Source organism: Saimiri boliviensis, chromosome 1 (genome assembly GCF_048565385.1).
Source record: "Saimiri boliviensis isolate mSaiBol1 chromosome 1, mSaiBol1.pri, whole genome shotgun sequence".
NCBI lineage: Eukaryota > Metazoa > Chordata > Mammalia > Primates > Cebidae > Saimiri > Saimiri boliviensis.
The window spans coordinates 175,556,142-175,580,644 of record NC_133449.1 but is presented as its reverse complement, the minus strand read 5'-3'; the positions used below and the strand labels follow the sequence as shown (position 1 = coordinate 175,580,644).

Here is a 24,503-nt window from a genome sequence, read left to right as displayed (position 1 = left end):
ATAGGTTGGCTACCACACTTTCCCAGATTCAAGGGGATGGAAGTATAGATGTCACCTGTTGATGAGAGAGTATCATCCCATACGCAGAAAAGCATGTGGAATAGGACATACCTTGTTGTCATCTTTGAAATACAGTCTACTTCCAGCAGGCTTCATATGGGATAAAATTAAAGGGACTTTGAAAATTCGTGTTTGGTTAACTTTTAATGTTTGAAAATGATTTTTTTTGTGTGTGGTAAATATTCACTACATAGAAAGACCCACTCCCCTCCCCGCTCCTACTTTTTTTCAGACAGAGTCTTGCTCTGCCACTCAGGCTTGAGTGCAGTGGTGCAATCTCAGCTCGATGCAACCTCCACCTCCTACTTCCTGGGTTCAAGCAATTCTTGTGTCTCAGCCTCCTGAATACCTGTGACTGTGGGTGCATGCCACCATGCCTGACTTATTTTTTTAGAGGCGGAGTTTCATCATGCTGGCCAAGCTGTTCTTGAACTCCTGACCTCAGATGATCGCCTGCCTTGGCCTCCCACAGTGCTGGGATTACAGGCATGAATTACCATGCCTGGCCTTAGACTGTACCATTTTTTGAATATAATTCAGTGACGTTAAGTACATTCACAATGTTTCGCTCCTATTTCCAGAACATTTTAATCACCCTGAATAGAAACTGTACTATTTTAAGCAACAAGTCTTTTTCCCCCACCCCTGAGCAGTTGCTTATAACCTCTATTCTGCTTTCTGTCTCTATGTATTTGCCTATTCTGGGTACTTCCTTTAAGTAGAATCATACATTCTCTGTCTTTTTGTGACTTGCCCTTTTCACTTAGCAAAATGCTTTCAAGGTTCATCTGTGTTGTAGCATTTGTCAGATTTCCTTTGTATGGCTGAAAAATATTCCGTTGTATGTATATAGAGTCAGCCCTTTATGTCCGTAGACTGCAGATTGAAAATTTTTGGAAAGAAATTTGTCCTGAACGTGCACAAAATCTATTCTTGTCATGATTCCCTAAACAATATAGTATGCAAACTATTTATTAATACATAGTATTTACAGTGTAATAGGAGGTTTTAAGTAATAGAGTTTTTTTTAAAGTTTTCAGGAGGATGTAGATGATATGGGCATACTATGCCATTTTATATAAGGGACTTGAGCATCCTAGGATTTTGGTATCTGCCAGGGGTCCTGGAACCAATCCCCTGAGGATACTGAGGGATGACTATATTTGTTGATCCTTTTTTTAGCTACTATTCATTGTCTACCCACACATCAATTTTTCTTAGTTTTTCACACATTTCAAATAAATTGGATAGCAGGTTATCACATTTCATGTCAATATGCCTATCATTAACACTAGTTCAAAACTTGTTTCATTTTTTTTTTTCTGACCCAGAGTCTCCCTGTGTTGCCCAGGGTGGTCTTGAACTCCTGGGCTCTTGGAATTATCCCTCCTCAGCCTCCTAAGTAGCTGGGGCTACAGCAAACTTTGTGAATATTTAAAAAAAAAAAAAAAAAAGAAAAGTCATCTGGGTGAGGTGGCTTATGCTTGTAATCCCAGCACTTTGGGAGACCAACATGGGTGGATCACTTGAGCTCAGGAGTTTGAGACGAGCCTGGCCAACATGATGAAACCTTGTCTCTACCAAAAACATAAAAAATTAGCCAGGTGTGGTGGCAGCTGCCTGTAATCCCAACTACTCAGGAGGCTGAGGCTGGAGAATCACTTAATCCTGGAAGGTGGAGGTTGCAATAAGTGGAGATTGCACTGTTGCACTCTGACCTGGGCAACAAAAGTGAGACACTGTCTCAAGAAAGAAAAAGAAAAAACATCTTATAGATAAACTAGTGAAATGTACACAGATGAGTTTTCACAAATACATATAAGCTGTGAAACCTAAACACCTATTAAGATACAACCCTAATCTGGGCACAGTGTTGCATGCCTGTAGTCCCAGCTACTCAGGAGACTGAGGTGGAAGGGTTGCTTGAGTCTAGGATTTTGAAGTTAGTTTGGGCAACAGTGAGAAATTTCCCTCGGTTTGTCTCTGTCCCTACCCCTCCAGAGTTGACCACTTTTTTTTTTTTTTTTTTTTTTTTTGATATGAAGTCTTGCTCTGTCACCCAGGCCGAAGTGTGGTGGCGGGATCTCAGCTCACTGCAACCTCCACCTCCTGGGTTCAAGTGATTCTCCTGCCTCAGCCTCCTGAGTAGCTGGGACTAGGGGCATGTACCACCACACCTGACTAATTTTTGTATTTTTAGTAGAGATGGGATTTCGCCATCTGGAAGCAGCAGCCACCTCCAGTTTAGTCATTTCTGTTGGACCCTGGGGATGGGGACTGCTTCCAGTATTTTGGTTGCTTTAGCCACGTCCCACAGAATACACCATGATCAGATTACAGAACATGTCAATCACTCCCTAAAAATCTCCCTCATGCGTCTTTATAAAGGTAATCAATTATAAAGGTACTTTTCCCCATCCGTAACCCCTGACAACCACTCATGTGTTCTTGTTCTTGTTCTTTTTTTTTCTTTTTTGTTTCTGAGACAGAATTTTGTTCATGTTGCCCAGGCTATAGTGCAATGATGCTGTCTTTGCTCACTGCAACCTCTCTCCCTCCCAGGTTCAAGCGATTCTCCTGCCTCACCCTCCCCAGTAGCTGGGATTACAGGCATGCACCACCACGTCCAGCTAATTTTTGTGTTTTTAGTAGAGACAGGGTTTCGCCATGTTGGTCAAGGTGGTCTTGAACTCCTGATATCAGATGATCCACTCACCTTAGCCTTTCAAAGTGCTGGAGTTATAGGCTGAACAACTGCACCTGGCTTCATGTTCTTTTAAAAACATTTGCAGGCCAGGTGCAGTGACTCGTGCCTGTAATTCCAGCACTTTGGGAGGCCAAGTTGGGCAGATTGCTTGAGTCTGGGAGTTTGAGACCAGCCTGGGCAGCATAGCAAGACCCCCCATCTCTGTAAAAAATTTTAAAAACTATAAAAAATTAGCCTCTTAGCTACTCTGGAGGCTGAGGTGGGAGGGAGGATTGTTTGAGCCTGGGAGGCGGAGGTTGCAGTGAGCCAAGATTGTGCCACATTACTCTAACCTTGGAGACAGAGTGAGACCCTGTCTCAGAGGAAAAAAAAAAGTTTGCAAATGGAATCCTACATTTTGTAACTTTTTATGGTTGGCTTTTTTTGTAGCTTAATGACTTTGATATGCATCCAGGTTCTTACACAGTTTATTCTTTTTTTTTTTTTTTTTTTCCTTGAGTTAGTTTTTCACTGTTTCCCAGGCTTGAGTGCAGTGGTGCTATCCCAGCTTGGCTCACTGCAACCTCCACCTCCCAGGCGCAAGCACTACTCCCACCTCAGCCTCCTGAGTAGGTGGGACTACAGGTATGTGCCACCATGCCCAATTGATTTTTTTATATTTTTGTGGAGACGGGATTTCACCATGCTGCCCAGGCTGATCTCGAACTCTTGCAATCCTCCCACCCCAAACTCTGGAGTGTTGAGATTACAGGCCTGAGCCATGGTGCCCGGCTTATAGTTCTTTTTTTCTTATTACTGAGTAGTATTCATTGTATGGATTTATCACTCTTTGTGTATCCATTCTTCTGTTTAAGGACATTTTGATTGGTTCTTGTTTTTTGTAACTGTGAATAGAGCTGCTGTTATTCAAATAAAAGGTCTTGTGTGAATGTCGGCTTTCATTTCTCTAGGGTAGATAACAAAGAATAGGATTGCTGGGTCATATGGTGACTATGTCTAGGGATGCTATTACTTTTATTTATTCTGTATGGGGTTCATTTAGCTTCTAGAATCTGTAAATTTATGTCCTGTTCTGAATTTGGGAAATTCTTGGTTGTTATTTCTTCAGGGTTTTTTTTCCTGCTTTATTCTCTTCAGTTTGTATATGTTTGACTTCTTGATATTGTCTCATCTATCACTGATGCTTTATTTAGTATTTTTCAACCTTTTTTTCCCCTCTGTCTTTCAAATTGAATAATTTCTTTTCTTTTTCTTTTTTTCTTTTTTTTCTTTTTGGGATAGAGTTTCGCTATCATTGCCGAGGCTGAAGTGCAGTGGCACGATTTTGGCTCACTGCAACCTCTGCCTCCTGGGTTCTGGGGATTCTTGTGCCTCGGTCTCCTGACTAGCTGGGATTACAGGCATATGCTACCATGCCCAACTAATTTTGTATTTTTAGTAGAGACAGGGTCTCACAGTGTTGGCCAGGCTCCTGGCATCAAGTGATGCACCCACCTCGGCATCCCAAAGTGCTGGGATTACAAGCGTGAGCCACTTTGTCTGGCTAGGATAATTTCTTTTTTCTTTTTTTTTGGAGACAGAGTTTTGCTCTTGTTACCCAGGCTGGAGTGCAATGGTGCGATCTCAGCTCACCAAAACCTCCGCCTCCTGGGTTCAGGCAATTCTCCTGCCTCAGCCTCCTGAGTAGCTGGGATTACAGGCACGCACCACCATGCCCAGCTAATTTTTTGTATTTTTAGTAGAGACGGTGTTTCACCATGTTGACCAAGATGGTCTCGATCTCTTGACCTTGTGACCCACCCGCCTCGGCCTCCCAAAGTGCTGGGATTACAGGCGTGAGCCACTGCGCCTGGCCTTGGGATAATTTCTTACATCCTGTCTTTAACCTCACTGTTTTTTTTTGGATCATCTCCTATTTTATGTTAGACCCATCCAGTGAATTTTTGAATTCAGTTATTGTATTTCTTTTTAGTTCTAAAATTACATATGTGTTCTCTTTTACATTTTCTTATTTGTCTAATTAGATGTTTCAGGCATTCCTTGTAAGCATTTTTTTAAAAGTCTTGATCATCATTATAATATGTGCTTTGAAATCTTTGTTAATTATAACATCTGTGTCATACTGATGTCAGTCTCTGTAGATTATCTTTTCTCTTGATTTTTGTTTTATGGTTTTTATCTTTCTTTGTATGTCTAGTAATTTCCATTTGTATACTGGACTTTGTAAATGATCCATTGAAGAGATTCTAAATTCTCAGTTCTCTGATGTTCCCCTCAAGCATTGTTTTGTTTTTGTTTTTTTTGTGTATGGTTTCCAAACAAGGCATTAACTTGGCTGAACCCAAACTCTGTCATCCTTTAATAGGCAGCATCTGAAATCTCTTATTTTACTTTTTAATTTTATTATTATTTTTTAGATGAAGTCTTGCTCTGTCTCCCAGGCTGGAATGCAGTGGCACAATCTTGGCTTACTGTGACCTCCATCTCCCAGGTTCAGGCGATTCTCCTGCCTCAGCCTCCCAAGTAGCTGGGACTACAGGTGCACACCTCCATGCCCAGCTTATTTGTGTGTTTTTGATAGAGATAGGGTCTCACCATGTTGGCCAGGCTGATCTGGAACTCCTGACCTCAGGTGATTCACCTGCCTCGGCCTCCCAAAGTGCTGGGATTACAGGCATGAGCCATTCGGCCCAGCCTTGAAATCTCTTAATTTTTTTTTTCATCCCAACTACTTGGACTTTGCCTCATGAATCTGTATCTTAGGGTCAGCCACATATGTCAGCAGCATATATATGCACAGTTGTCAATTTCTGCTCCATTCTTTTCAGGATTTATCTCCTGTTTCCCAGTCCACAGTTTGTTTTGAACACTTTCTGATGGTTTCTCTTGTAAGACTGTGAGTTTCTGTTCAAGTTTTGACTTCCTCGCTTGGTCTGTGCAAGGCCTTTCCCTAACCAAAGAGTTTGAAATAAGTAAGTAAATAAATACAGTCCTCTACATGTACCCAGTGCAATACTTTCTTCCAAGCGTCATCTTTCTTCCTCGGCTGCCTTTAGTCACTCTCTGGTGTCTCTATGTAGTTACTCTTTATTTTGCCCAGAATTCATAGTTGTTACCTGCTGGAGGGCTTGGTCCAGTATGAGTTTCTCCTACATTGTCGGAAATGTGTGTTTTTATATAGTAAGGAAGTTGTTTCCCATAATGCTTGTCTTTAATACTTCTTTTATCTTTTTGGCCAGGATTGTATCATATCATATACTTAAGCCTCTTTCATAGGCAAAGAGAATGACAAATGATTATTTTTTTGTTTTGTTTTGTTTTTTTGAGACAATGCCTTAATGTCTTGCTCTGTTTCCTAGGCCGGAGTGCAGGTGTGGGATCGCAGCTCACTGCTTCCTCAACCTGCAGGGCTCAAGCTCTCCTCCCACCTCAGCTTCCTGGATAGCTGAGACTACAGGCACTAGACACCATGCCTAGCTAATTTTTGTATTTTTTTAAAGATGGATTTTTGCTATATTGCCCAGGGTGATCTGCCCACCTTGGCCTCCCAAAGTGCTGGAATTACAGGCATGAGCCACAGAGCCTGGCTGAATGTAATAAAAAGTATTATCCTAGGACCTCTGAGAGTCCCTGAGATGTCAGGAGGTTTGTAAGGCTATATGTATTTTCATAATAATCCAGTGATATTTGCCTTTTTCACTCTCATTCTCTCGTTAGTGTATAGTGTTTGCTAGGGGCTAAATGGCATGGTATATTGTGACAGATTGAATACAGAAGAGAGGACACTCCAATTATCTTCTATTAAGCCAGACTTGAAAAAGATTGGCAAAAATGTAAATCAGTGCCATTTGTCTTTTTTTTTGAGATAGAGTTTCACTCTGTTGCCCAATGTGGAGTGCAGAGGCACTATCACATCTCAGTGCAGCCTGGATCTCCCTTTGCTCAGGTGATTCTCTCACCTCAGCCTCCCAAGGAGCTTGGACTATAAGCACATGCTACCACATCAGGCTAATTTTTATATTTTTTTAGAGAGGGGATTTTGCCATGTTGCCTGGGCTGGCTCATTTGTCTTAATAAATTATGTTACTGTTTTGGAAGTTATTTCTCCCAAAAATGTCCTTTTTATTTTAACATGTAATTGCTGTGGGTTTCTTTTTTCTCTTCTTTTTTTTTTGCTAATTGCAGTGACTTTATTTTAATGAGTTTTCAGGCATACAGAAAGGGGCTCTTCAGATGGACCTGTGTCACTAGTCAATCATCTTCACTGTGGAGTCCTAGTCACTATGATTTTGTTTTCTAGGTCACGAGGATTCATTCAGATTGTCTCCTCTTCTATTCCTTCATAATAGCGTACATGGTCTGAAAGTACATTCCTTCCTTCTCTAGTACATTGTATTCAAGCAGGTTGTTGCTACTTCTCTATTGTTATTAATCTTTTCATCATCTTACTCCTTTAGCATAGTTTAGGCCTAACATATTATCTTCTATGCCTGGGGATGGGAAAATGCAGGCAGGTAACAAGAAGAGAGAAATCATCCTCCTGTGAGTGGTAGGCACCCAGGCCTGACCTGCATGAAACTGCAGGAGTACCTAACCCTTTGTGTCTGCCGAGAGAAGTCGGCCATGGACCACACACCACCTGATACCAGAAGCTTGCATCAAAAACGCCTCAGCAGAAACATGAGTGGGACATAAATTCACAGCCTTAGGCTGAACAGCTCTTGCAGCATTTCTTGCCCACGATGCCAACATGTCTTCCTGCGTCGAAATTATCACTTCAACTGTATTAGTCTTTTCTGCTCTCTCATTCATTTCAAAACTTTTCTGAAGCCTTGCTGTCTTTGTCACTGCCTTCCATTTCCTGGAACATTGCTATACTCCGGTCTCTTGTGACATTTCAGGCATACATTGCTGTTGTTCAGGGTAAGCATGCCTATGGAGCCTCAGATAAACTTTTGTTTTCTTGCCCTTTGTATTCAAACCAAGTTCTTGACACCAGTTCCACAGTGTCCTGGCACACCTTATTTATGGGAGGCAAAATGGTCGGCAAGGGAGGGGCCTGTATTTTGCATCTAGCTTTTCGTGGAGCTGTAAATTGTTCATTTGCTTGAAGTAGATTACCTTGATTGTATTTCTTAGGCTTTTAGAGTTTGACATTAGAAGTTAAAGAAACACTTGGTTCCATTTGTTCCATATTTGGTTCATCTTTAACTGGCACCAGTGTCAAAATCACACTTTCCTCTCATCATCTACGTCCCCCTCAAAGAAATTCTTCTTACTGTTACCCAAATTTGAGTCTGACATTTTCAGCAGCACCCCCGTCTTGTCATTCGGTGATACTTTTTTTTTTTTTTTTTTTTTTTTTTTGAGACGAAGTTTTGCTCATTACCCAGGCTGGAGTGCAATGGCACGATCTCGGCTCACCGCAACCTCCGCGTCCTAGGTTCAGGCAATTCTCCTGCCTCAGCCTCCTGAGTAGCTGGGATTACAGGCACGCGCCACCATGCCCAGCTAATTTTTTGTATTTTTAGTAGTGACGGGGTTTCACCGTGTTTACCAGGATGGTCTCAATCTCTTGACCTCGTGATCCACCTGCCTCGGCCTCCCAAAGTTCTGGGATTATAGGCTTGAGCCACTGCACCCGACCCCGGTGATGCTTTTTTAAAAAATTAGGCGGAGCACGATGGCTCCTGCCTGTAATCCCAGCACTTTGGGAGGCCCGGGCAGGTGGATCACTTGAGTCCAGGAATTCAAGATCAGCTTGGGAAACCTATGTGTTTCTTTTTTAGTCTTTTAATTTTTATTATTCAAACATCATTTTTAAAATTTAGCTTTCTTACTCTGTGCTTGTGCCTTCAACACTTTCACCGTGAGTTGCTGCTACTTGATAAGGAAAGTATGCTTATGAACACATTTAACACATACAGAATCACCATAGGCTCTGCTGACATGCTTTTTTGTTTTGGGCATTCATGTAAGAATGTTAGGTCTCATAGCGCAGACCTCTGGACGTCTGTCTGGGCACATGCCACCTGCATATTTTGGTGCTTTCCCAACTTTCTTGGTATAAAGGTAAACAATTCTATTACCAGAGATTCCAGACAGCCTAGTTTTGTTAAAGGCTGCATTGTAGAAAGCCTATGGCAGGCAGTATATCAAATGCTTGATCATTCTGAGTGCCTGTAGGCAACGCCCCTGGAAGAGGAACTGTACTTTTAAACAAATCCAGTATTTAAAAATTTCCTTGGTCCAATTTTTTTTTTTTTTTTTTTTTTTTTTTGACAGTTTCATTCTTGTTGCCTAGGCTGGAGTGCGGTGGCACGATCTTAGCTTATTGCAACCTCTGCCTCACAGGTTCAGCCGATTCTCCTGCCTCAGCCTCCTGAATAGCTGGGATTACAGGCGCCCGCCACCGTACCTGGCTAATTTTTTTGTATTTTTAGTAGAGACGGGGTGTCGCTATATTGGGCAGGCTGGTCTCGAACTCCTGACCTTCCAAAGTGCTGAGATTACTGGTTTGAGCCACCTTGCCCAGCCTCTCAGTTCTAATTTCTCAAACATTAAGTATTGATAGATAAGACCTAAACTAAAGCTTTTTGGATTCGGGTCCCTATTGATTTTAAGAGTGTAAAGACATCATGAAGGCCAGGCGTGGTGGCTCATGCCTGTAATCCCAGCACTTTGGGAGTTGGGTAGATCACCTGAGGTCAGGAGTTCAAGACCAGCCTGGACAACATGTTGGAACCCCATCTCTACTGAAAACACAAAAATTAGCTGGGCATGGTGGCAGGTGCCTGTAGTCTCAGCTACTGGGGAGGCCGAGGCAGGAGAATTACTTGAATCTGTGAGGTGGAGGTTTGCGGTGAGCCAAGATCGTAGGTAACAAAAATAAAACTCTGCCTTAAAAAAAAAAAAATTCTGAAAACAGAACATTGGAGAAGGGTTGGTTTACTCTAAGCTTGATTCACTCTTTGAGACTGGGATTAGGCCCGTTTCCCATTTGATGTATACCTGACCATGTATTGGGGTTGGTATGTGAACAAAATTGGGGTTATTTTAAAAAGGAAGGGGGTTCATGGTTTTTGGGTTGATATTCCATATGCTGCTTGAGTTAGCATATTGTATTCAATTCCAAGGAATCAGTTTTGTGTGATTATGTTAGTAGTCAGGATACCTTGGGCTAAAGTAAAAGTTTTGGTATTTTCAAATTACAAACTTAAATTTATATTGATACTGATTTCATTACATTTTCTTGGTAGATTTTTTTGGTAAAGTATTAGATTCCACTTTCTTTGACAGTGATTTAAATACTTTATTTAAATCCCTGAAGAGTGCATTTAAAATTGTAGGTAGTAGTAGGAATTAATATTGGTAATTATTTACATGCTAAACAGTCTGTATGTTAAGTCCAGAATTTCTGTGAAATCTTCCATGAAAGCAGGATTTCTAAGCTTTGAGAATTTATCTTATTTCCTTCTTTATTAACAAAGTTTCCTGGGAACCTCATCATGAAATATTTTGTGGCCTGGGCATGTTGCAATAGAACTTTTTGGTATTTTATACTCTGCTTTATCATTAATACTAAACCTCTTTGGGTCACTTATTTAAGAGAGATCCAGTTGGGTACATTTAAACCAGCACTCCTCAAACTTTAATTTGCCTGTGATAATCACTGAAGGATTTTGTTAAAGTGCAGATTTCAATTTAGTAGTTTGGAGTATAACCCTACATTCTGCATTTCTTTATTTCTTTTTTTTTTCCCCCTCTGAGATACAATCTTGCCTGGTTGCATAGGCTGGAGTGCAGTGGCGTGATCTTGGCTCACTGCAACCTCCACCTTCTGAGTTCAAGCAATTTTCCTGCCTCAGCCTCCTGAGTAGCTGGGATTACAGGCACACACCACCATGCCCGGCTAATTTTTGTATTTTCAGTAGAGATGGGGTTTCACCATGTTGGCCAGGCTGGTCTCGAACTCCTTACCTCATGATCTACCTGCATTGGCCTCCCGGGTGATGCTGCTCTGGTCCTTGGACAAAACTGAGTAGCAAGGCTCTAAATAGCCTACAGGGAAAGGAGAAAAATCTAAATTTTGTTAGTATAGGCTGAATGTTTCTGCCTTTTCTCCCTTTGGCTCCCAAAGAGGTTAAGTTAGTTTCTGAGGCCGGGCGCGGTGGCTCACGCCTGTAATCCCAGCACTTTGGGAGGCTGAGGTGGGTGGATCACGAGGTCAAGAGATCGAGACCATCCTGGTCAACATGGTGAAACCCCGTCTCTACGAAAAATACAAAAAATTAGCTGGGCATGGTGGCACGTGCCTGTAATCCCAGCTACCCAGGAGGCTGAGGCAGGAGAATTGCCTGAACCCAGGAGGCGGAGGTTGCGGTGAGCCAAGATCGCACCATTGCACTCCAGCCTGGGTAACGAGAGCGAAACTCCGCCTCAAAAAAAAAACAAAAAACAAAAAACAAAAAACAAAAACAAAAACAAACAACAACAAAAAAAAGTTAGTTTCTGATATTGGGCCTTTGCAAATGTAAGCCTTATATAGAAGAAAGGGGACAATAAAAGATCAGAGTTGAAAGATTCATAAATGAATTAATAGCAATAACCTTTAATCTTGCCATTAATTTTCTTAGTCTTTTATTTTCTATATTTTAGGAGTTGGATGTGTCAGTTTGCTCTTTATTTTGAGTTTAGATTCTTTGTCAGAAGAAATGGGAAGTTTAATTTGGACATGTTTTACAACTCTTTACTTGCAGGCATTGATCAATATGACAGAGATAGCATCATAAATGACTTTAAGAATGGAACCTGCAAACTTCTTGTGGCTACCTCTGTTGCTGCCCGAGGTCTAGATGTGAAACATCTGATTCTTGTAGTAAATTATAGCTGCCCCAATCATTATGAGGATTATGTGCACAGAGCAGGGCGGACTGGAAGAGCAGGCAACAAGGTAAAATAATTTTGTTGTAATTGATCACCATTATATTAAAATACAGGCGTTTCTTTAGTATTTTAAGGAGTAAATAGGAGTTATGGAGACATTTTGAAAATCTGTAATCCACACAGTGTGAAGAGTAGTTGATGTTCATAATTTGTGTACGTGTACAGTTCTAAGTATTGTTAAGATGATCAGATACCTAGCAGCTCTTTATAGGCAGATATTGTTAACAGTTTGTGTTCCCTTTTAGATTTTTCCCCTCATGCCTAAAAAGTTCCATACAGATGTTCCTTGATTTATGATGGGTTTACAGTGTCCTGATAAATCCATTGTAAGTCGAAGATATGTTTAAATACCTGACCTACTAAACATCATAGTAGCCTAGCCTACTTTCTTTTTTTTCTTTTTTCTTTTCTTTTTTTGAGACAGAGTTTCACTCTTGTTACCCAGGATGGAGTGCAATGGCGTGATCTTGGCTCACCGCAACCTCCGCCTCCTGGGTTCAGGCAATTCTCCTGCCTCAGCCTCCTGAGTAGCTGGGATTACAGGCACGCGCCACCATGCCCAGCTAATTTTCTTTTTGTATTTTTAGTAGAGACGGGGTTTCACCATGTTGACCAGGATGGTCTCGATCTCTTGACCTCGTGATCCACCCGCCTCGGCCTCCCAAAGTGCTGGGATTACAGGCTTGAGCCACCACGCCCGGCCTAGCCTAGCCTACTTTCAACATGCTCAGAACACTTATATTAGCCTAAACTTGGGCCTAATCCTCTAACACAAAGCCTATTTCATAATAAAGTATTAAATATTTCAAGTAATTTATTGAATACTGTACTGGATGTGAAAAATAGTGGTTGTATAGATACTCAAAGTACAGTTTCTACTGAATGTGTATCATTTTTGCACCATGGTAAAGTTGAAAAATCATAAATGAATCATTGTAAGTCGGGGACCATCTATATATACATACACATAAATTATTATACTTTTTTTAAAAAACATGGGATCTTAAAATATACCCATCTTCACACCTACCAATTTCGCCTACTCCCCTCTTTCTCTATCAGTCATACATATATATGTTACTTGCGTTTTTGACTCACCTGTATTCCAGAAACTGTATAGGTCTAACTCATGTATTCTTTTTTTTTTTTTTGAGACGGAGTTTCGCTCTTGTTGCCCAGGCTGGAGTGCAATGGCGTGATCTCGGCTCACCGCAACCTCCGCCTCCTGGGTTCAGGCAATTCTCCTGCCTCAGCCTCCTGAGTAGCTGGGATTACAGGCACGCGCCACCATGCCCAGCTAATTTTTTGTATTTTTAGTAGAGACGGGGTTTCACCATGTTGACCAGGATGGTTTCGATCTCTTGACCTCGTGATCCGCCTGCCTCGGCCTCCCAAAGTGCTGGGATTACAGGCTTGAGCCACCGCGCCCGGCCCTAACTCATGTATTCTAGAAGTAGCAGACTATTCTGTTGTTGTAGTCATTGATTCTGATGTATTTAATTTTCTAACCCTGTACATTGCATAACAAAGCAGTAAATAGTATTAATATGCCATAGCATTCTTTAATAGATAATGTATTATCTGCCAGGGACTGTTTAAGTGTTTTACATGTATAATCTCTTTTTATCCTTAAAACTTCCTTTGAGGTAGATAATATTACTGTGCTTTATAGATGAGAAAAATTCATGCACATAGAACTTAGTTCACTTGCTTGTACACATTTAATAAGTAGTAGTGGTATTGATTCTTTTTTTTTTTAAGATAGGGTTTCACCTTGATGGCCAGGCTGGTCTTGAACCCTTGACCTCAGGTGATCCACCCACCTCAGCCTCCCAAAGTGCTAGGATTACAGGTGTGAGCCACCGCACCCGGCATGGTATTTATTCTTTTTAACCTATTAGGAATCAAGAAAGTTTTTTGATAAAGGGTCATGTACTAAAAATTGTATACTATTTGGGCTCTGTCACATATTCTCTTTGTCTCTCCTTCTGCGTGTATGTGTGTGTTATTATATGTTTGTAACACTATAAAAATGTAAATATTTGTAACTAGGGGCAAGTGCAAAAGCACCATAGGTCAAACGTGGTGGCTGTTTAGATATTTGTGAATTAAAATCTTAAACAGTGTTTTAAAATTTTTAACAGATAACAGATGACTGTTTGGGTGAGATTTTAATTTTGTGGAGATAAGGTCTTGCTGTGTTGCCCAGGCTGGCCTCAAACTCCTGGGTTCAAGTTATCTTTCCATCTCTGCCTCCCCAGGTGCTGGGATTACCAGTGGGAGCTATTGCACCCAGCAAGGTCAGATTATTTTGTGAAGATAGCAAACCACTTTTCTACTCCCAGCTCTGGTCTGTCTTTTGTGTGAATCAAGAAGTTGCTGGGAGTATGTGAAGCCTTTGGCTTTAGAGAATTCCAGAAGGGTGGTATGACTGGTCTCAGTTTTGCAGAAACAGTTACAAAAATAAGTATATTAAAACAACTCAACTGTGTAGTCCCAGCTACTTGGGAGGGTGAATTAAGATCTCTTGAGCCCATGAATTCAAAGCTGCAGTAAGCTATAATTGTGGTACTGCACCGCCAGCCTGAGTGACAGCAAAACCTTGTCTATAAAAATCAAACAACCAGACAATTTATTATGTATATATAATCAAGCATATATTTCCACACGTGTATCACACACACTTTTTTGTTTTATTTTTTCAATTTTCAATTCATTTTGTCAATATCTTTTATTGATCTTTAAGAAAAATATGGATAGCTATGTCCTAGGACATTAACTTGGTGAGACTGGTGTAGTAGATAGCAGAGGAAGGAGATGCAAGCAAAAAGAGAAAAAATTGAATATATTAAAGAAAATGGGCCAGACACAGTGCCTCATGCATGTAATCCCAGCACTTTGGGAGGCCAAGGTGGGTGGATAGGTTAAGCTCAGGAGTTTAAGATCAGCCCTGGCAAAATGGTGAAACCTCGTCTATTCAAAAAGTACAGAAAATAGCTGGGCATGGTGTCTGTAGTCCTAACTGTAGTCACTCCTGTAGTCCCAGCTACTTGGCCAGTGCCCAGGCTAGAATGTAGTGGCACGATCTTGGCTCACCGCAACCTCTGCCACCCAGACACAAACAGTCTTACCACCTCAGCCTCTTCAGTAGCAAAAACAGAGTGAAGAGTGAAACTATGTCTTAAAAAAAGAAAGAAAGGGCCGGGCGCGGTGGCTCAAGCCTGTAATCCCAGCACTTTGGGAGGCCAAGGCAGGTGGATCACGAGGTCGAGAGATCGAGACCATCCTGGTCAACATGGTGAAACCCTGTCTCTACTAAAAATACAAAAAATTAGCTGGGCATGGTGGCACGTGCCTGTAATCCCAGCTACTCAGGAGGCTGAGGCAGGAGAATTGCCTGAACCCAAGAGGCGGAGGTTGCGGTGAGCCGAGATCGCGCCATTGCACTCCAGCCTGGGTAACAAGAGCGAAACTCCGTCTCAAAAAAAAAAAGAAAGAAAGAAATTAGCCAGGCATGGTGGTGGTCACCTGTAATTCCAGCTGCTCGGGAGGCTGAGACAGGAGAATCACTTGAACCTGGGATGTGGAGGTTGCAGTAAGCCGAGATTGTGCCACTGCACTTCAGCCTGAGCAATAGAGTGAGACTCCATCTCAAAAAAAAAAAAAAAAAAAAAAGGAAAAGCAAAAGACCACACAATTGTGCATTTGTGTAAAATTGCATACATTTCTTTCTTTTGAGACAGTTTTCTTCTTGTCACCCAGGCTGCAGTGCATTGGTGCCGTTTCGGCTTGCTGTAACCTCTGCCTCCCAGGTTGAAGCGATTCTCCTGCCTCAGCCTCCCACGTAACTGGGATTACAGGCATGCATCACCACACCCAGCTACTTTTTTTGTATTTTTAGTAGAGATGGAGTTTCACCATTTTGGTCAGGTTGATTGCAAACTCCTGACCTCAAGTGATCACCTACCTTGGTCTCCCAAAGTCTTGGGATTACAGGCGTGAGCCACTGCATCCAGCCAGTTGCATGTATTTCTACCTCTGTATGAAGAAATTAGAAATTTTCTAGTTTACTTGTGTTATTTTAAAATATTAAACTTGGATATTTTACTTTGAATCATTAAGTAATTTAGTAAAACTCTTGTGGCTTTTAAAATTATTTAGTAATGTCAATCTTGAGGATTTATTAGGTGGATCACGTTTTATCTTACTTGTGATCTAGGTCTGATTCATCTTGTTAGTGTCTAATAATTGCACTTTTTCATCCATTAGGGTTATGCTTATACTTTTATCACAGAAGATCAAGCTCGCTATGCTGGTGACATAATTAAAGCTCTTGAATTGTCAGGGACTGCAGTGCCTCCTGATTTAGAGAAACTGTGGAGTGATTTCAAAGATCAACAGAAAGCTGTGAGTTTTTTAACCCATATTACTCTTCTAGAAATCATTAATGTGACTAAACCTTGATTATTTCATTCTTGGAAATCTTTTTTTTGTTTAATACTTGGAAATTTTGATAGGACTATTGAAAGCCATTCTGTCTTTTGCTTGAACTTAGTATTTTGTGATGTCTATGTAGAGCTCTTAGTTTATCTTACATGCTGGATGAAGTGTGTTTATTACACTGCCATACACCACCTTGAAAAATATCTTATTAGTATGAATTCCTAAACATGAAAGTTTTTACCATGATTTTAACTTTCTTTGTTTTCTGTTTTTGAAAGGAAGGGAAAATAATTAAAAAGAGTAGTGGGTTCTCTGGTAAGGGATTCAAGTTTGATGAAACAGAACAAGCTTTGGCTAATGAGAGGAAGAAGTTACAAAAAGCAGCTCTTGGTCTGCAAGATTCAGATGATGAGGATGCTGCAGTTGATGTAAGTTCAGTTATTTTCTCATTCTTAATTGAAGCGATTATTTCTTTCGTACTGGAGATCTTGTCATATGTTTGTCAAGATAACTAATCATTGGAAACCTTCTTTGGGAGAGGACGGTTCTAGAATAGTTTTGGAAAATCTGCCTAGTACATACCAGTATCCCTCCTCTTGATATGTAGACCACTCATAAGCACATCAAAGGATGTGAAAAAAAAATTTTTTTTGACCTAGAGTCTCGCTTTGTCAGCTCACTGTAACCTCCGCTTCCCAGGTTCAAGCAATTTTCTTGCCTCAGCCTCCTGAATAGCTGGGATTACAGGCGTCCACCACTACACCTGTCTAATTTTTGTATTTTCAGTAGAGACGGGGTTTCACTGTCTTGGTGAGGTTGATCTCAAACTCCCAGCCTCAAGCCATCCACCCTCTCGGCCTCCCAAAGTGCTGGGATTATATGCATGAGCCACTGCACCTGGCTGTGGATATGAAAAGTCTGTAAGGAAGCTTGTTTAACTTTGTTAGTTAAACCCAGAAATTCCCCAGCGTATCTGATCACAGAACATTTTTTGACATATGACACTAAACTTAAGCTCAGAAAACATGGTTAGAAATCAGGAATTCAATCTGATCTTATCAGTAGGAAATTGACTCCAAGAAAAGGTGTTAGGTCTAGGACCATAGTAGAAGTTATACAGAGTCAGGACCAGAACCCAGGTGTTCCATTAACCCTAAACCATTTATTTCTAGGGTAACATACTAGCTCAAATTTTATTTATTTATTTATTTATATTTTATTTTATTTTTTGAGACGGAGTCTCACTCTGTTGCCCAAGCTGGTGTACAGTGGCATGATCTTGGCTCACGGCAACCTCCATCTCCAGGGTTCAAGCAGTTCTCCTGCTTCAGCCTTCCGAGTAGCTGGGTGACCCCGCCACCACACTTGGCTGATTTTTATATTTTTAGATAGAGATGTAGAAATGGGGTTTTGTATTTTTAGATGGAGATGTAGAGACAGGGTTTCACCCTGTTAGCCAGGCTGGTCTGAAACTCCTGGCCTCAGGTGATCTACCTGCCTTGGCCTCCCAGAGTCCTGGGATTATAGGCGTGAGCTGCTGCGTCTGGCTAGTAAAGTTATTTTAAAATTTATCTGTTGCCGTGAAACAAATCAAAACTTAGCAGGTTAAAGCAGTAAACATTTATTATCATAGTTCCTGAGGGTCAGGAAATCAGCAACAGTTTAGCCAGGTAGTTCTGGCTTAGGCTGTCATGAAATGGCAGTCATCTGCAGGCTTGGCTGTTGCTGGATGATCTGCTTCCAAGATGACTCATTCACTCTGATGTTTACTGGATGCCTCAGTTTTTCACCTCTTTGCCTGTCCTTACCCACATGGCAGCTGGCTTTCCCCACAATGAGCGATCCAGGAGAGAGAGCAAAGAGAAAGCTTTGCTTTTTTGTGACTAGGCTCTGAAATTACACACTGTCACTTCCACTTTATTATTTGTGGGTTTTGTTTTGTTTTGGAAACAGTCTGGCTCTGTCACCCAGGCTGGAATGCAGTGGTGCAAACTCAGCACACTGCAGCCTCTGCCTCCTGGGTTCAAGCAATCTTCCTACTTCAGCCTCCCGAATAGTTGGTACCATAGGTGTACCAGCATGCCCTGTTTTTGTTTTTGTTTTTGTTTTTGTTTTTGTTTTTGTTTTTTGAGACGGAGTTTCGCTCTTGTTACCCAGGCTGGAGTGCAATGGCGCAATCTCGGCTCACCGCAACCTCCGCCTCCTGGGTTCAAGGAATTCTCCTGTCTCAGCCTCCCAAGTAGCTGGGATTACAGGCATGTGCCACCACATCCGGCTAATTTTTTTTGTGTTTTTAGTAGAGACGGGGTTTCACCATGTTGGCCAAGATGGTCTCAATCTCTTGACCTCGTGATCCACCCTCCTCGGCCTCCCAAAGTGCTGGGATTACAGGGGTGAGCCACCGCGTCCGGCCCACATGCCCTGTTAATATGTATTTAAAAATGATTTTATGTAGAGTTGAGGTCTCACTATATTGCCTAGGCTGGTCTTATACTCCTGGCCTCAAATGATTCTCCTCCCTCAGCCTCCCAAAGTGATGGTATTACAAACATGAGCCATCATGCCCAGCCATTCTATTAGAAGGAAGTCCTTGAGTCCAGCCCACACTCAGGAAAAAAGACTATGAATTTGTAGCCGTGTTTGAAAAACATCTGTCACTTCTTGGCATTATGCTAGTTTCCCCTTATCTGTGGTTTCTGTTGCGATAGGTTAATCACAGTCTGAAACTATTACAGTATTTTGAGAGAGACCACATTCATATAACTTTTATTACAGTATATTATTATAATTGTCCTATTTTTTTATTGTTAATCTTATTGTACCTAATTTATAAATTAAACTTTACATAGTTATGTATGTATAGGAGAAAACAATGTATGTTTGTGTGACACTATCTGTGTTTTTAGGCGTCCACTGGGGTTTTTGGAGTATATTCCATGTGAATAAGGGAAGACTGCTGTACTTTTAACTTTTTTTTTTTTTTTTTTTTTTTTTTTTTTTTTTTTTGAGACGGAGTTTCGCCCTTGTTACCCAGGCTGGAGTGCAATGGCGCGATCTTGGCTCACCGCAACCTCCGCCTCCTGGGCTCAGGCAATTCTCCTGCCTCAGCCTCCTGAGTAGCTGGGATTACAGGCACGTGCCACCATGCCCAGCTAATTTTTTGCACTTTTAGTAGAGACGGGGTTTCACCATGTTGACCAGGATGGTCTCGATCTCTCGACCTCGTGATCCACCCGCCTCAGCCTCCCAAAGTGCTGGGATTACAGGCTTGAGCCACCGCGCCCGGCTCTTTTAACATTTTAAAAAAGAAATCTCATGATAAAATATGGTGATTTTTTTTTGGCTGTTAAAGTAATATGTAATTTTATTAAAAATGTGAGCCGGGCGCGGTGGCTCAAGCCTGTAATCCCAGCACTTTGGGAGGCCGAGGCGGGTGGATCACGAGGTCGAGAGATCGAGACCATCCTGGTCAACATGGTGAAACCCCGTCTCTACTAAAAGTGCAAAAAATTAGCTGGGCATGGTGGCACGTGCCTGTAATCCCAGCTACTCAGGAGGCTGAGGCAGGAGAATTGCCTGAGCCCAGGAGGCGGAGGTTGCAGTGAGCCGAGATCGCGCCATTGCACTCCAGCCTGGGTAACAAGGGCGAAACTCCGTCTCAAAAAAAAAAAAAAAAAAAAAATGTGAACAGTACTTAACATTAATAAAATCAAAAGTAAGGTTAGTCCTGTCAGCTAGCATTGCATACTTCCCCCATTCCTGATTTTATGAATTTGTTCAGATTGTAATACCATGCATGCTATTTAATTTAAAACAGTTTTACTCAGGTAAATGTTGAGTTTTAAAAGTAGTTGATAAGGCCGAGCGCGGTGGCTCAAGCCTATAATCCCAGCACTTTGGGAGGCCGAGGCGGGTGGATCACGAGGTCGAGAGATCGAGACCAACCTGGTCAACATGGTGAAACCCCGTCTCTACTAAAAATACAAAAAATTAGCTGGGCATGGTGGCGTGTGCCTGTAATCCCAGCTACTCAGGAGGCTGAGGCAGGAGAATTGCCTGAACCCAGGAGGCGGAGGTTGCGGTGAGCCGAGATCGTGCCATTGCACTCCAACCTGGGTAACAAGAGCGAAACTCCGTCTCAAAAAAAAAAAAAAAAAAGTAGTTGATAAACTAACCCCCTGTTGGTTTTTTGTTTTATTTATTTTATTTTATTTTATTTTTTATTTTTTTTGAGATGGAGTTTCGCTCTTGTTACCCAGGCTGGAGTGCAATGGCGCGATCTCGGCTCACCGCAGCCTCCGCCTCCTGGGCTCAGGCAATTCTCCTTCCTCAGCCTCCTGAGTAGCTGGGATTACAGGCACACGCCACCATGCCCAGCTAATTTTTTTTGTATTTTTAGTAGAGACGGGGTTTCACTATGTTGACCAGGATGGTCTCTATCTCTTGACCTCGTGATCCACCCGCCTCAGCCTCCCAAAGTGCTGGGATTACAGGCTTGAGCCACAGCGCCCGGCTGTTTTGTTTTATTTTTATGAGACAAGGTCTCAATCTGTCAGTTAGGCTAGAGTGCAGTGGTGTGATCTTGGCTCACTGTAACCTCAACCTCCTGGGCTCAGGTGACTCTCCACCTCAGCCTTCTAAGTATCTGAGACTACAGGCATGTGCCATCATACCTGGCTAACTTTTATATTTTTTGCAGAGATGAGATTTTGCCATCTTGCCCACGCTGGTCTCAAACTGCTGGCTCAGGTAATCCTCCTGCCTCGGACTCCCAAAGTGCTAGGATTATAGGCGTGAGCCACTGTGCCTGGCCATAACTAAAACCCCTTAATAGGTAATGAATGTTTTAGGAATAATCTAAGGCTGGGTGTGATGTCTCATGGCCTATAATCCCAACACTTTGGAAGGCCAAGGTGAGAGGATAGCTTGAGCCCAGGAGCACAATATTCTCCTAGACAATATAGAGAGTGAGACCTTGTCTTTATGAAAAGTATTTTAAAAATTAGCTGGACGTATAGTGCACGCTATGGTCCCAGCTACTCGGGAGGCCAAGGTGTGAGGATCCGTTGAGCCTGAGAGTTAGAGGTGACCCTGTTTCAAAAAAATCAAAAAGCTAAATCGACTGTTTTTATTTCTGTAAAAGACTTTTGTATAAGTTTTAAGCCCTAAAGAAGCTTTTCTGTGCATTTGAGATCTAGAAGATACAGTTTTATTAATGTAATGTAAATTTCTGAAGGGGCTTGTATTTCTGTAGTCAGTGATATCAGTAGTCATTGTTGGGCAAAAGGCATTTTTTTTAAAAGAAATGTACATAGCAGTAGAGCTCATGTGACTTCTGTCAAAGCAAAGCTTTCACCATTGCACTTGCCTTGATGGGGAAACAGCCTGCATTTATTTCCTTTCTTGATTCAAAGGAATAAGGGAATAAGCCTTTTCTGGTTCAGTTACCCAGTTTTTAAGGCAAATCCAGTTGCATTTTATGGGTTAGGAAGAGTTTTGAGAGCTTTGCCTTAGGAACATGTTATACTACTCCCCCTGAGAATTATTGACTGTATTTTTAGTTGGCCACTGACCTTGAGTTGTAGCCCTTTTTCCAGCTTCTTTCATTGCAGTATAATTTGGTTTCAAGGCTTGAGCCCTGGGGCAACTCAGCTGCATCATATTTGCTGTTCTGTCTTGACAGCACATGTTTCCTCATTTATTGAACAAGGATGTAGTTTCTGGGCCTCTCAGGAGTCTGATGAAGTGGTTCATGCAATGTTGTTTCTCTGTTTCTGTTTTTCTTCCCACCAAAGACAACTGATTTTTGAAATGAGACGTGACTTTTAACAAATAGGTGGTATATTTTCCCATTGATCTATGTAGTAGGATTTGCATAAATATTTCCAGCCTGTTGGTGGAAACTTTCCTTATTTATTTCTGTAGAATAACCTAATTTGGTATTTCTAATTCAGTTTTTTTACTAGTCCTTTTTTTCCTTTTGATCTAGATTGATGAGCAAATTGAAAGCATGTTTAATTCAAAGAAGAGAGTAAAGGACATGGCTGCTCCTGGAACATCAAGTGTTCCTGCTCCAACTGCAGGAAATGCTGAGAAATTAGAGATTGCTAAGAGACTGGCTCTTAGAATCAATGCTCAGAAGAATTTGGGCATCGAGTCTCAGGTATTAAGTAATTTGTTCCAAGTCTCAGTCAATACATTTTTTTTTTTGAGACAGAGTATCGCTCTTGTTGCCCAGGCAGGAGTGCAATGGCGTGATCTCAGGTATTAAGTAATTTGTTCCAAGTCTCAGTCAATACATTATTTTTTTTTGAGACCGAGTTTTGCTCTTGTTGCCTAGGCTAGAGTGCAATGGCACGATCTCGGCTCACCACAACCCCTGCCTCCCGGGTTCAAGTGATTCTCCTGCCTCAGCCTGCTGAATAGCTGGGATTTTAGGCATGTGCCAGCATACCAGGCTAATTTTGTATTTTTAGTAGCAACGGGGTTTCTCCATGTTGGTCAGGCTGGTCTCGAACTCCTGACCTCAGGTGATCCATTCACCTCAGCCTCCCAAAGTGCTGGGATTACAGGCGTGAAGGAAAAACCCAGCTAATACTTTTAATAAGTTCTTTGATTTTATTTTTCAAGGATTATGTTGAGCACAAGTAAACAAGTTGTCCTGGACATTGAGTTTGTGAGAATTTAACGTTCTCAACATAGGATTTTTAAAAATAATTGTATTTGGATGATTTTTCTAGTGCTATTAACTGAGGACTTTATACCTGTTCTAGACTTTCTAACTATTAGCCATAGGTAGTTTTATAGAGTAGTATTCTGATGGGTCTTAACAAAACCTTTAAGATGTATGAATAATTCTGTTTCTTTATAAGCTTTCATTGGGTAGGTTGTTGGGCATACAACTCCCTGGACGTACAAACACCTAGTTAAATGACTCAAATCAACATGTGCTTAAATGGAGAAATGTAATTTTAAAATAGTTCATGATACCTTTTTCTTGGAAGCGTATTTGTTATTTTGAAACTTTTGAGTCAGTCATTATCATGTTTTTAATGCTGGCTTGGGTCATGGGTATGAAGGAACTCAGTGATGGTAGTAGTATAAACATTCAAATTTGGAGGAAACTCCTAGGAGTTACAGAGTATGTAAATGATTTTGGAAATATTTACTATGTCTGACATCAAGAGTTAGCTAATTATCAACTGCATCTCTTTGATCTGTTAGAATATATAATAGAGAGTTGAATGTTTTCCAGTTTTCTTATTCACAGGGAAAAACATTAAACTATATTATAAATACGTGTTGCTAAATCACATATCAATGGGCCTATGCATTAGAAAGGTGTTTATTTATTAAACTTGCATGAAAGTTAGTAGCTTTTCAGAGAATAATTTGTGGTGGGATCCCTACTCTTGTCTCTGCCCTCATTTGAGATTTAACTGTAAGTCGTCTTTAACTACAGGATGTGATGCAACAAGCCACCAATGCAATTCTTAGAGGTGGCACCATTCTGGCTCCCACAGTGTCTGCAAAAACCATTGCAGAACAGCTTGCTGAAAAGATCAATGCCAAGCTCAATTATGTGCCTTTAGAGAAACAAGAAGAAGAGAGACAGGATGGTGGACAGAATGAATCTTTTAAGAGATATGAAGAAGAATTAGAGATCAATGACTTCCCACAGGCAAGTAACAGTTTTAAACCTTTTTTGATTGTGAAGCAGAAAAAACAAAAATCTCATCTTTAAAACCCTGAACATTTTAACAGCTACTTCACTTTCTACCTAAATGGAGGATATAACAATAGAAATTTGACTTTTATGAATATGTTCAATGTACATTAGGATCTAAATGAACTTATGTTGCAGGTATGTGTTAATAATGATCTTTGTTTTGTTTTTGTTTTTTTGAGACGGAGTTTTGCTTTTATTGCCCAGGCTGGGGTACAATGGTGTGTTCTTGGCTCACCGCAACCTCCGCCTCCCGGATTCAGTGATTCTCCTGCCTCAGCCTCCTGAGTAGCTGGGATTACAGGCATGTGCCACAACGCCAGGCTAATTTTTTTTGTATTTTTAGTAGAGCTGGGGTTTCTCCATGTTGTTCAGGCTGGTCTTGAACTCCCGACTTCAGGTGATCTTCCCGTCTTGGCCTCTCAGAATGCTGGGATTACAAGAATGAGCCACAACGTCATACCACCGCGCCTATCCAAGAATGATCTTAATATTGACCATAGGGCAGGGCGCGGTGGCTCACACTTGTAATTCCAGCACTTTGGGAGGCTGAGGTGGATGGATCACCTGAGGTCGGGAGTTCGAGACCAGCCTGACTAACATGGTGAAACCCCGTCTCTA

The 24,503-nt window shown here is 41.4% G+C and overlaps 1 protein-coding gene and 1 pseudogene across 2 annotated transcripts in view; one reads left to right on the top strand and one right to left on the bottom strand.

The window, feature by feature from the left end:
• Nucleotides 1-24,503, top strand: part of DDX46 (DEAD-box helicase 46) — an 80,417-nt gene that overhangs the window by 44,128 nt on the left and 11,786 nt on the right. The window contains exons 16-20 of one of the 2 annotated variants that reach the window (XM_039469101.2): nt 11,527-11,720; nt 15,983-16,120; nt 16,435-16,584; nt 22,146-22,319; nt 23,619-23,837. In XM_039469101.2, coding sequence (XP_039325035.1) covers nt 11,527-11,720; nt 15,983-16,120; nt 16,435-16,584; nt 22,146-22,319; nt 23,619-23,837 — 875 coding nt within the window. Of the gene's footprint in view, nt 1-11,526; nt 11,721-15,982; nt 16,121-16,434; nt 16,585-22,145; nt 22,323-23,618; nt 23,838-24,503 lie in introns of both variants that reach the window. The other variant, XM_039469098.2, reaches the window with a different exon arrangement.
• On the bottom strand, nt 7,179-8,071 carry LOC101052393 (developmental pluripotency-associated protein 2 pseudogene; annotated as a pseudogene).